The 13,754-nt window shown below is 40.1% G+C and overlaps 1 protein-coding gene across 12 annotated transcripts in view; it reads right to left on the bottom strand.

The window, feature by feature from the left end:
- Window positions 1-13,754, bottom strand: part of osbpl8 (oxysterol binding protein-like 8) — a 91,540-nt gene that overhangs the window by 12,400 nt on the left and 65,386 nt on the right. For all 12 annotated transcript variants that reach the window (XM_084909785.1, XM_084909786.1, XM_084909791.1 and 9 more), the window contains 5 exons: window positions 5,791-5,864; window positions 4,478-4,558; window positions 2,910-3,011; window positions 2,498-2,701; window positions 986-1,070 (listed from right to left, as the gene is read on the bottom strand). In XM_084909785.1, coding sequence (XP_084765911.1) covers window positions 986-1,070; window positions 2,498-2,701; window positions 2,910-3,011; window positions 4,478-4,558; window positions 5,791-5,864 — 546 coding nt within the window. The remainder of the gene's footprint in view (window positions 1-985; window positions 1,071-2,497; window positions 2,702-2,909; window positions 3,012-4,477; window positions 4,559-5,790; window positions 5,865-13,754) is intronic.

Genomic DNA, 13,754 nt, shown 5'->3' with positions numbered 1-13,754 from the left:
AACAGCCTTCTATTTATCACAAAGTCTCCTTTTGTTTCATTTTCTCACATTTACACAGACATAAACTGAGATTCACATATACACACATCCGCCCTCATAACAAACAGCCATTCCAGCCTTTCCACATCCCAACTTATTCAACGTTCAACCCACAGTTAAAGTCTCCTATGTTGGCATTAAAGCAAACAGAGCATTTAACCATATTTCTTATTCCACCCTTGCTTCTTTATCACTACCTGGAAACTACATTACAAATTATTCTAACAGCCTGATTCAGATAATAAAGGTTAATGTACCTTTGATTAGATTGTGGCCAGAAACGCTAACATTGTTAGGCCACGATTGCCCGGTTCCTGTTTAAAGTGGGCCCATTATGCTTTTCCTTTCTGTCACATGTACACACATTTAAATGTTGTTTTATGTTAAACTTTTTAAATAACAAAGTGAGTGTATGTACAAGAAATCACTGTAAGCCGAAAAGAGTAAAAGGAATAAAATTCTGTCTACCAGCACATAAGCCTTTCCCACCTTTTGTTCAAATGTTCTATTTTAAGAACAAAAACAATGAAGAAAGATCACAGGGCTCGAAGGCAAACAGCTACAGATACTTGTTTCAGACAGAGGATGGAGTAAGGGCCCGCACCTTGACCCAATATAAGATAAATAATGATTCATTTGCACTGTGAGTCATACACATCTACTGTAGTTAAGACAAAAATAAATATGAGGCTGGAAATGAGCAGAACAGGTCTCCTTTATCAGTGTGCCGGAGACAAAACATAGCAGACGGTTTATAAAACAAAGATGATCAGTGCCTCTTCCAATGAAGGCCACTCACTGTCAGATCAACTGCTATTCATCTGATACTAATACAGGTTTGTTTATGCCAATATTATGCATATTGATAGTTTATCTCAATCAGTCAGTCTAAGCGGCTGCTGACAAAAGTCCGAGAAATGGCTTTAAATGACAGCCTGTCTCCTACCATCAGACTCAGAGGCAGCACGGAAAATGAGGTGGCTGCTGGGTAACGGCTGCGTGATGGAGCCAACTGCTTCTCCTTTAGGACCCTGATAACAATAAGACACAAAGAAAGGAAGGGAATGCACGTTAAAAACATTCACCTAGTTACTCAGTTTCTTGATCTGTGTTTTACTTCTTCTTTTAAAAAGTCTTTCATTGTGATTTCTTTATTTTATCTCAAGTTTTTTATATTTTCTCTTTTCGTTTTAAATCATTTCATGCGCAAACAGAAACAATCCAGCATCGCAGATATGTAATTATGCAAATGAGAGAGCATAGAGGGCACAGAAACAGAGCCGGTGAAGTGCTTATTTCAATAGTGGAGAGCAGGAACGCTGTAATGCAAAACAAACTGGTAATTGTGATTCAAGGTTTTGTATTTTTATAATACAAACAAACGAAAAATGAGGCTTGAAATGCAAGGTCAGCGATGAATACTAAATTACTGGAGTGGACCGAAAGCAGGGCAAGCTGAAAATGGGGACAATGGAAAATGAGAACTGCCAAAACTGAAATAGGCTGGCTGGATGTATAATTTTCTCTGTGTGTGTCCTAAATGAAACAAAGACATGGCTTTCATTATACAGTTAACATCCACATCTGCTTTGCTATTGTAACTGCAGGGGACAAATGAGTGTTTTTAACTGAAGGGCCCTTTCAGTCCTAATTATGTGTAAGAGTTTATTCTGCTTTGCTCATCGATGGACAGCAAGAAAAACTCTGTCTGCATAATAAACCAGTCTGGCTTTGCATTCATGATTACACTGTTATAAACAATGGGAAACCATTTCTAAGAAAATTAAGCCAAAACCAGCAGACACTGGTTTAAAAACACAAGTGTGCTGTAGTGGCACTGCTATGGTACCACTTTCTAAGGTAAAATGATCATACGCCTGCTGTTTGACATAATAAAAAGTAGCTTATAAACTCGCTAGATGCCTGAAAATACCAGCAATTGATGACTAGCAAACAAACACATGCAGGCTTCTATGTAAAAATATATATTGAGAAAAATCATGTCATAATCAAATGCTATATGTCAACTGTTTTCATGGTGATTTTTTCATTGAGTACATCACAGCAATTTTCACACAAATCACTGTAAACCTCCATAGGAAGTAGAATGCAGTCGGGGCCTAAGAGATGATGGAACCATTTTTGAGCAAATAACAGTTTTGTAGCGTTTTTGTTAACTGTGCACTTGCTGCATGCTTTAAACAAATTGTTACAATGTGTTTAATAGTGAACATGCGCTGTCAGTCTTGCCTGCTGCACAATAACATTCAATATTTAGTGTTTACTATTATTTACACTTAGCTAGATTATTGTGATGGTGTTGTGTTTATTATGTTGCTCTCTTAGTTATTTGTTAGTTTTCTAAAAAGGTGTCTGAAAATCATAATTTAATTAAAAAGATGCTACATTAGGATCATTTACATAACTGACTTAATGCTTTTTAAAGGTCCACTCTGACCTTGACAGCCCAGATGGACTGCTCCAGGGGGTGAAAGAGTTTGAAGCAGAAGCCGTCCTTCTTGGAGGGCCTCTCGATGAGCTCGCAGGCATTGAGCAGCACCGTTCCCACCCACTGCCCGTTTTTGTGAGTTTTGTAGATGAGCAGGACGCCTGGCTTCAGCACACACCACAGCTTGGTCCAGCTTTTCAGAGTGCCACGGATCTGCAGACAGTTGCAGGAAAAAGTCAGGTACTCAAAAACGCTACCAAAACCTGCAGGGATTCTTTTATTCTTTGTCTTACTGTTACAGCTGGGAACACTATTTTTCCTAATGCAAAAGTAATCTGTTATATTTTATGCCGGCCTAAGGGCAAGTTGTCAATGCAAATATATAGAGCACAAGGCAGACACTGAATGTGGGATGCGCCACCTTTAGCCAGTCGGCCATGACGATGACAGAAGGATCAGTGATGGTGCTGAGCAGCTCCTTGGTTGCCCTCTTCTTTTCTTCCCTGTAGTTCTTCTTCTGCACCTACAGGGAACACAGAGGGCGGGACAATGCAAAGACATCATTATGTGGACATGGCTTCTCACTGAATTCCATTTGGCAACAAAAACTATGAGTGAAATCACACTCCTCTGTGTCCCTGTCACATTAACACCAGGGTGCTGTTTGACTGTCGAGTACACTCTTTTACATTTAATGGCTCCCTTTAAGCCTGCACATGTGCATGACACCAGTGCACCACAGGTTTAAAAATCTGTGTTTTCTATACATCATCAGTTAAAGTGTGGCCCAACATACACAACTTCCTGTTGTTGACCGAAAGAAAACATTTGTACCGACTGGATTTTGATTAAAACAAACAAACCCCCCAAAAATGAAATTGATTAGAAATATTCGTCGGAAAGAAATGAATTATTAGGGTCTAAAGCATCGTCTTAAAAGACTGATTCTAATTAGACAATGTATTTTTCAAATTAAAGTAGTGCTGTAGTACACTACTGAGTAAAGAAAAGAAAAATTCCTAAAGCACTTTTGCAAAAGCAATGTTTTCATGATTAAAGAAGCAATCCATCTGACTAATGTCTACAGCTCAGCCTACAGGAAAGTAATCTGTTTCAAGAAATGAAAGCTACTACAGGTCTTTAAAGGTAGAGTTTGAGTTGCATCCACTCCATTTTCCAGTGTTGTGCTATAATCCTGTGGATAACTGATATTCTGTGTGCCAGAACAGTCAGCTAATCTCAACCGTATTGGCCTGTTGTGAGTACAGCTTTAACCTCCTAGGACCTGGCGTCCACATATGTGGACATCACATTTTGGGTTATTTAGACCAAAATACGCAATTTTGCTCTACAAGGGCCTGATATCCACTTACGAGGACATTATGCTGCTACTGTTCTATTGAAATTTCAAACAAATATCTTCATATGTGGCTCTCATTTTTCTTAGAAACAAAAATTAGGTAAAAAAATAAATAAATAAAAAATCTGGTAATTCTTCATTTTTACATTCATCAGGTCCCAATCAGCCCAAATATCAAAGAGAAATTAAAAATGCATGCCGTGGAAGAGTTCGGGTCTTAGGAGGTTAAAGTGTGGAAAAAGCGCACATCAAATTAATGCAAGCTGTGGGAGCTGAAATGTATTTATATTCGGAGGTCTGCAAGACTGTGCCTGCGGCAGGTGGACTAAAGTAAAGTTTGAAGGACTAAATCATCACCTCTGAGTTTTTTTCAACATGTTTGACTATACTGTGTCCTACTCACTCTGACATTTGTTACATGAAGAAAAGTATGAGCTTTTAACAAAAAACATGACCTCTAATGACACGCAGTTTGAATACAAACACTGTAAATCATCATGTTGACAAGCATCAGTGATTGAGCTATACGTAACACTCTCCATGAAAGAGCCTCATTAAGACTCGTTATGCCTGCCCTTAGAATTATGCGTCTGGATACGCAAGAATTAAGCTGCTTTGAGCTCACTTACCTTGAGGGACTCCTTTTTGGTGAGCTTCCCCCCAGATGCCGACACATCCTTGTCTGAACCATTGTACAGCTTTGTTTCAGACTGAGAACACAGGAGAGAAAAGGCAGATCTTGGAGATGTCACATCAAGATCTTTATTCTTCATTTTTATACTCAAATGAGAAAAACCTGTTCTTAAGCCACATGTTTGTTCATTCTAACGGTTAACACACCCTTGAAAGGTTGGAGGACTTCCAGTGGGGTCACCTTAAAGACCCTTAGTAATAGTAATTCTGGTAATCTGGGAATTTCTGTTCCAGGCAACTAAAAGAAAAATCTGTAAAATGCCTAATGTAGTCTGTAAAGTGTAAACGTAAATGTCAGCAAAGTTTTGCCTCTTAATGACAAATTGGTTACCTGAAATCACACAACCAACACAGTCTACTAAAACACGGGGACATTATTTGAGGTTAGCAGATCTTTTTCCGACCAAGCTCATGCGTTTCCATGGTAGAACCCAACTTAGCTCTGCTACTAGGATAAAGCTTAAAATTGCTGGTGTGTCTCTGCCAGATCCCGTCACATGTCAGCCGGAGCGACCTATAGTGGCCACATAGGTGTGTGTGTGTGAGCTATTTAAAGCTGTAAACACACACACACACAAGCAGTGTAGGTGACAGGATGGAGGTTACGTGATAGTAAGCAACAAAGCTAAAACCCTCCTTCCAAATCTTTTGTACTTTTCACAAACGTTCAGATTTATTTTGCTGAGAGTACGACTCCTGTGAGGACTGCTGTAAACCACAGCTTGAACTTGATTCTGCATCTGAACTAGTCATCTAAGATGTCATCTGGATGTTTTTAATACACACACACATTATTTTAACTCTTGTTTTCCTTCTGGCAAGCCTCTCTGTGAGAGATTCTTTTAATCTCTAAATTAACCATCATGCATGGATCATCATCTCTTCATACTTCTTGAAAACAATTTCATAGTGTCTGTGCAGTGACTCAGAGGAAGTCTCGAGACACCCACGTTTGCACTGACATATTTGATGAGGACCTCGACAGATAAACTAGACGAGCCTCCACGCTGAGCTCGCTTGAAAGACGAGTCGAGTCCGAATTTTAGTTGATAAATGTTTGATGTTTAGCAGCGTATGCGATGTATGATTCATCTCAATGTAGGCTCTCTCACACCTTAGGCTAGACTCGGAAAAGGAAAGGAGATGTGCAGTAATTCCCTTATTCTCTGGTCTCATTACACACTGAAGCAACCCATCATTCCTTCTTAGCCTTTACGGTGCATCAGCTCAGTGGAGTGAGTTTTCTTACCTTGCTCTTAGATATGGAATGAGAGTCCTCTTTCAAAGGCAGTGGCAAGAGGTCCTCCTTCCCTCTCTCAAAACCTGTAACCATAAAGAAAGTCCTAAGTTCATCTGGTTCCAGCAGCACCTCCTTATTCTCTATTCCTGTTATTTTTAAAACACTATCCAGGTGCACGAACCGTGGGCAGGTATGCTTGATTGCTGTCATATGAATAGAATACTGAAAACTTCTCCAAATCTTATAAGGGGCTTCTGATTCCCAAAAAAGAACCAATCTAATAGTAAATACTACCAATGCCTATCAAATCACTTTCATACACATGATATCAAAATGTCAAAGTCAGAATTATAGCCATGATGATAGTTTGCCCTTTGCTAAAGCTGGCTATGTTGTGATACAGAAATTCTGTCACAGACTTGCAGTCAGTCATCAACAATACGTCCAGTTCCAGTTGGCTTCACTCTGTATGGCATTTTCCAAATCTGTCATGTATGTGGTTCTGCTTCAGTTCTGCTGAGTGCAGTTTTAGTGTTTTATGTGTATAATATTAGAGTTTGACAGTACTGACAGCGATTTGCCTAAAATTCCAAAATTTTGAAATCTGTTTATGTGTAGTTATCCATTTACTCATTTACGTTCTGCCCGACTCGGATCGTCTGGTGGATTATGGCATTCAAAAGATGTCATGACAACAGGACAAGCTGCACTCTGGTGGACAAACTATGCAACGTCAACATTGATAACATGGAAGGCTGATTCTCCCATCCTCTTCATTTACCAGCTGTATAAGCAAATAATAAGTCTATAATATCAGCCCGCTGATAAATGTGTTGGACTCTACTTCGTACAAATTAACAGTTATTTGTATCTCACACTGCATGTCTACAGTTTACGGATGATTATAACCTGGCACTCAGCCCTCTCATCCCAGTATGGTCACTACTGGCTCCAAAGCAACAACATGACAGCAGACAAAATGCTAACAGTGAAAATAAGCTAAACAAGCTGTCATAAAACACTGTGAGTAACACAAATCTCTAAATACACTGATAGAAATAAGTTTGGTTCAACTAATCGGTGGACGAATCAATTTAGAGACTGTATGTTCAGACAAAGTACTGATATCGAGTGTGTTAATGACGTATCACAATAAGAGGCATTAATCTTTATCCTCTATCCAGAATGTGCTTCTTATTCAAAAACAGACGTCTAAAGTATTTGTTACACTGCTTGTTTTAGAAATCCTAACTAACCAACAAACTTGTCTTAGCTAATAATTATGAGTTGCAGCTCTTTTTGCTCTCTTTTCCAGTTTTGTGACTTCTCTCATGGTGACGATTTCAAGTCCAAATGTCTGCCTTCCTAACTGGAATCCCATTACATAATGTCAGTCACAGGAGCACACTGTCCTTTGAAGCCACTGGAGGAAAGCCAGAGAAGCTGGATGGCAACAAGCTAGCACCGGTGACAAGAGCTTAATCTGAACTGAGCTCAAATCTGCAATAAATTAGTTGCTGAAAGGAGCTAAAAGGAGGTTCCCCGTTTCAGTCTCAGACAGTGTAGCTTTGAAAAGTGGACACAGAAAAAGTAGTAAGTTGTTGAGTCTGAGTTCACTATAGAGCTAGTGTGTCTTAAACCTAAGCAGAAGGAAATTTTCTGTTTTTTATTTCAGCTCTTCTTTAGCATTTCTAATCCTAATTACTGAGCCAGCTTCTAAACAATAAGCCAAACCTCATCAACAGATTCCCCACTAAGATCACTGCAGTGTGTGGCACACGAGGTCTCAAGGTGACAGTGAGCCTGTAAATATTTTATGCTTTCCTATCTTCAGGTCATCAGTATTCAGCTGTGAGAAGGAACAACTGCAGAGCTTCATTTCTAAGTGAGACATTCATCATGTGAACAGAAGTCAGATTCTATTTGAGCATCCATTCCCTTTAATAATAAAAAAAAAAGTGGGCGCGTGTCTTGCTGCAGCGAAACAGGACTGTATTCTTACTGCATGCCTCGTAAGGTTTTTGTCAAACCTACTTTTTATCAGCCAGCTTTATTTGCTCTGTGTCTTCCATTTCCAGTGAAGCTTTTTAACAGCTGCTTCTATGCTGCTGGTGCTTTTACGTGGACATAAAATACTCATGACAGCAGCAGCAGCCAAACTCCAAACCAGCATGTACCTTGAGATGGAACGTGCAGGAGTGCCTTTGTGTCTTGGAGGGGGGGGTCTACTTAGAAATGTATGGCTTGGAATGCTTTTTCTCAAACAATACATTCAGGGTACGGAAAAGGGTACATCCACAGGTCAACAACCATGCTGCTTGTGTAAGATTAATTCAGACGCACTCATGCATGTCTTGGTCAACATTAATTTTTCATGGATGCCTCCACAACAGAATCAGCAATCACAAGCAAAATTTCCCTGCATAAATCATATCCATTCAACTTGATCTCCAGTTTTCTCCTGCATTAGACATCCAGACTGAGAACCTGCAAACATGACAGGTTGTACTTGCCTTCTCTCTCAGCCTGTGGGCATGAACTGAAAACTAAACTACAAACATAAATCTTTTAGCTTATTTGTTTCGATCGGTGCAGTACCAGCAGAAGATGTGGCTGAGAGGAAAGTGGAAGATGATGAAAGAATGATAAAAGTGATTCAAATAGATTGAAGTTTGAATGAGGATGTTAGTCACTCAATTTGCAATCACTGATGAACAGAATCACCGTGGGCCACTGGGATGAAGTGCCTAATTTCAATTTAAGACACCTTAATGTGCCACTTCTCCACTCACACAACTGCGTCACCATGGAGCAGCAGCAAACAGAAAGCAGAGAGGATGATTTCATTGTATTACGGCAGCTTATTTAACGATTATGACTAATGACAAATTAAATATTAGAGGGAAATGTGTGAAGTTTACTCCATTTTTACCTGAAAATCAGAGTTTCATTTTTGACACTTGACACTTTGAGTTAAAAAAGCAAAGATCAGCCGGAAAACAGTTGACATGCTTGTTACCATGTCACAAATGTGACAGTGACACTGCTGACAGTCACTGTCTAATGACTAAGGTTAGAGTTCCCTCTTCCAGGCAGAGACCTGAGAGACTGCCCATCTGCTAATGAGCTCATTTAAAATCAACACCTTCCAGTGTTTGTGTGTTTCTTCATTAATGTCATATCATGAAGGCACGGAGCGTTGTCTGTGACATGTCCTCTGCTTTTAATCTAGACAATCTCAGAAATCAAAACTCACCCTTGGGGGAAAGGTTTTGTAGCCTTTTGAAGGCAGGGAACATACAATAGCCTTTTTAAAATAAACTCGGATGAGCTTTATTTTAATATAAGACACTGCAAGAAGAAAAACCTCATGATAGTCAAAACTTTTTCAAGCAGATTGCTTCAAAAGAGCTCATAAACAAAACGACTACAAATGAGAAACATGTAGAATTGATTACAGAAGTGAGATGCAAAGACAATAACATGGGAATCCCTGTTATGTATGTGGCTGGAAATCAGTGACTGTGTGTTTGTGTGTCTGGCTGAGAGTGTTGGAGACTAACACACCACTGCAGACTGAAAGGAGCTCCAAAGATCTCAGTGTGCATCAAACATCATAGACTGAAGAGATAAAGAGACAGAGCGAGTGAGAGAAAAGGGAATTAAACAGCAAAGAGACAGAGACAGAAAGAGCTGCATCCTGCTAAATCCAAAGCCTTTACACTTTTCTAAAATCCCTTACTGAATGAAATGAGACTACATCATTAGAAGCACCGTGTACGTCAGACAGCAGACGCATTAGTAAAGGATGAGCACGACAAAAACACAGTACTTTAACCTCCCTAGTTTTGTAGGTTGCTGCTTAAATGAGGCGTTACGTCAGCATTCTTTGATATCCTCAAACATATAAAAAGTCACTAGGAATTTGACATAAGCAAACCACTCAGGTCTGACCCTGAAAGGTCCCTTCACTTCTAAGAATCATCTGCAGTGTTGGTATTCAGCACCTCAACTTGGAGCTACACCTCTGTTTAATGCAACCCTGAAGCTGCTTCTCCCACCAGAAGATGTTTTTATTGCAAGCACTTGGATTCCTACTACATCACATTCATTAAATCAAGTTCATTTAAAGCTCATAAAACCAGATTGATCCAGGGAGTTAATCAATGCAGTCTCTAGGTTTCTTCAAAATCGGCTTACGCGCAGCTTTCTATGATGCTGCTCTATTATTCTGGTAGGAAATATGAATGCTGCCATGGCAACAGGTGAGCTAAGAACAACAAATTGAGGGGTAAAAAAGCCTGTGAGCAGAGTGACTTTTCAATTTTAGGGAAGCAAACTGCCTGAGTGTTTGCTACTGTGGGAAACCTGCCATAGCAACAGCATCTCTATGGTACTGGTGACACATCATAAAAAATTGAAAGACGTCTGGTTCACTGAAAGGGAAAGAAACACCAGCTGGAAAATGTCATGGATACTGTTTTAGTGTAATTTAGTATGCGTGGACAAATCTGTAAAGTAGCTCAAAGCAGTGCATGAATTCACGTAACTGGCAAGGTGCTTTCAGCTACTCCCTTATTTCCCAAGGGGTCACCACAGCAGATGGATGCACAACTTTGATTTGGCACAGATTTTACTTCCTGACGCAACACTCCCATTAGTCCGAGCTTGGGACTGGGACTAGGAGCACACTAAGGTTGTGACCTCTTGAGGATTTCTTTCCTGATCTTAGACATGTAAGGCAAATGTGTTAACCACTACAAATTTAATTTCAAATGCTCTCTGTTCCTCCACAAAGACGTTTTTGCTGCATCTAGCTGCAATTGCTTTGCTTTTCACAACGAGGAGAGGTGAGGATGATATGCAGAACCAGCTAGCGTGGATTTGAACCACTCGATGCGTGCATTCATTCAGGTTGTGTTTGATGTTGACAGAAACTGTTTTATTCCCACAGTTACTGGACCACAGATGACATTGTTCAAATGTTTTCTTAGGCCAGGTCATCTTTCCCATGACAACTGAACTAATCCCTTCATGTTTCGAAAGGAACTCCCGTTTAAACTAAAACAAATTGGCAAAACTATGCATAGACACTGTAATGTGCCACTTCCTCTTGATAATCTAAAAAGAGTATCCTATCCACCATACAATGTGCTAGGTCATGCTGACCTGAAGATGAGCAGGGACTATCTAATTATGGACCGCAGGCATGCAGCTTTTTCCACTCTCTTATTAGTTTTGCCAAAGCCAAGTTTCAACCTCTAAATCAATTTCCGCTGCACTCAATCTCTGACTACCGAGGAACTAAGGGCGTGCTCTCTCACTTAGTGATGGGCTGATGAACAATACAACGTTTCAATACAAGGTTAGAGCATTAGGTGCAGCTGAGCCCAGGTCTCATTTAAATCTCCAGGCCTGGTTGGTGGCCTTCAAACCTGCTTATTATGCAGCCTTAGCTTACCACTGCAAAAGCAGGCACATAAACCTCTGTGATGAAGCGGCCTGATCCACAGTGCTGTACTTTTATCCTGATGTGAGGAGACAACAGCATATTATCTTTTAAAAAAGGTTGGTATTTCAAACAGGATGTGTATGGATGACAGAGAGGGCATTAGGCTGGTTGTATTACCACAGCTGCTGTTTTTTGTCTTGGTCTATTTATATTTCACCTGAGCTTATGTACACTGGCAGATACTGGTACAGCAGGTAATGACATTTTGGCTTGTCTGATAAAGTGGGAGGAAGGTTTAGGCAGATCCAAATGTGGAACTCAGGATGGTGTCATGACTTCTAGTTTTATTTTTATTTATTTTTTATTTATTTTTTTATTTTTGGGGGGGGGGGGGGGGGCATTTTTCGAGGCTTCCGAAACAACCGGTGGATATCTGACCCAAGATTTCCTGTTCCACCCACTAGCCATCGTTTACAAATAGAGATACATTAAAGAAGATAAGAAAAGTTGAAGGTTTTCTCTTAGTCACTATTCAGAGAGTTTACCTTCAGTTTCAATGAATCTATCGCCCCTTTTTAAGGTCGTGTTCTTTTCTGCTTCTAGGAAACTTCCAGAGTGTTTTTATGCTTGCCATGCATGCTGGGTTCCTCCCAGTCTGCCTCTTTCATTTTGTTTCAATTAGTGGAAGAGGACACAAAATTACAAGTATTCTGCGGATCTTCGTCCTCGCCTCAGGCACTGTGGACACCTCCACTTATAACTGCTGCTTGGTGACTCTGCCTTCATCAGCACTGATTGCCCTCAGAGTTTTGGGACAGCAGCTAACTATTTGTTTTAGCACCTGTTGTGTCTCACAAACAGAAGTGTAAAGACAAAGCAGAGAAGAAAAATCTTCTATTTGACAGATTGAAACAATAAAAAAAAGAAAGAATATTCATTAGTAATTTCGCCCTTATCGGTTTTGTTAAACAAAGTGTTTGTCATTGAAGTGGTACGGCTGCTCCTAGTAATGAAAATACAGAGCCCCAACCTCAAAAGGAAGTGAAAAGACTAAAAACACCAAGTCAGCTGGCAAGCATGTATTTCAGTGTACAAGGAATAACACACAACAAGGAAAAGTGTCTCAGAGGGTCATGTCAACTGGCAACTGGAGGAATGTGGGTGTAAAAAACAAAACAAAAAAAACATGTAGATATATTAAGAGATTGTCAAAAACACAGAAAATGAATGAGTCTACCCGTCTGCACCACATGTCTCCTGCAGCAGAATGTCTAAAATAAAGATGAATGGAGCTAAGGCTGGGAGCTGACTGTGAGAAACAGAGTATGACTCAGATGATGTCTCGTAGCTCCAAATATACATGTAGCTGCAGAAGCTGCTGTTTTAAAGGGGAAAGAAGCAGACACAGAGCCACCCGAGGAGAGAAAGACCACCACTGTGACCATGGTACTGACATGGCTCAAAGTGCTGAACTGGGAGAGCTGCACACTAAAAAAACAGTAGAGGACTGAGGTCGTTGTGAAAGTCTGAATCACAGTATGATGCTGAAAAGAGTTTGTGCACAGTAGGGCTGGGCTATATCATACCGTTCACGGTAATACCGGTGTAATTTTGGGCAACGATAGGAAAATGAAATATCGCGATAGAATATGAGTAAAACGCGCATGCGCAGTGCCTATGTTTACATACGCACATGGCGGCGACGGAGAATGAGAAGAGCGAAAGTGGATCATTGAATGAAACGGATGAACCAGAACTGGTTTGTTAAAATGCTGCAGCTTCAGTGGTGTGGAACTGGTTTAGCTTTTGTCCCTCAGATACACAACAAAGCACTATTTTTGGTAGAGCATGCTAGCGGGCCGTCGTTATCACCGTGTTGTTTGGAAAATACGGCACACTTAAAATCAATCCTTTGATTTTTCTGAAAATCGTCAGTGCCCCTTATAATCCCGTGAGCCTTATGTATGAACTCTGGTTGTGTTTACTGACCTCGAAACAAAGCGCTCGAAAATCTGTCAAATGTGTCAGTACGACTTTGCTAAGCTACGAAGCCGCACCGCTTGATGGATTGTGGGAGCATTACGGCTATCGTAGGCGGAGCCTCGCGGAGTGATACGTACTGTGCTTCAACATAATATTACTGTATTGTGTGTGTATAACCTCTTTTTAGGTTTTGTGGATATTATACATGGTTATGCTGAGGATATGTCGGCCAGTTTCCACTGGAAATGCCTTTTGGTTAAACTGTCAGCGAGGAATTTGCATTTGCACTGTTAATTTTTATATAACTTTAATGCATAAAAAACAGCTGCTTGTTTAAGTGAAAATACATTGATGGGGTTTTTTGCACTAATAAAGTTGTGGAGTTGTAGTTGTAGTATTTTGTCTAGTGTCAATTATATTGTCAGTTATATCGTTATCGCAAATTTTCAAATGTATATAGTGATAAATATTTTTGGTCATATCGCCCTGCTCTAGTGCACAGTCAGCCTTCCCTGGATTCATAAAGGTTAAAACGGTT

Source organism: Perissodus microlepis, chromosome 17 (assembly GCF_051167445.1).
Source record: "Perissodus microlepis isolate ML-2025 ecotype Zambia chromosome 17, ASM5116744v1, whole genome shotgun sequence".
NCBI lineage: Eukaryota > Metazoa > Chordata > Actinopteri > Cichliformes > Cichlidae > Perissodus > Perissodus microlepis.
Note: the sequence above shows the minus strand (reverse complement) of the source record. Positions and strands in the feature narration are given on the sequence as shown.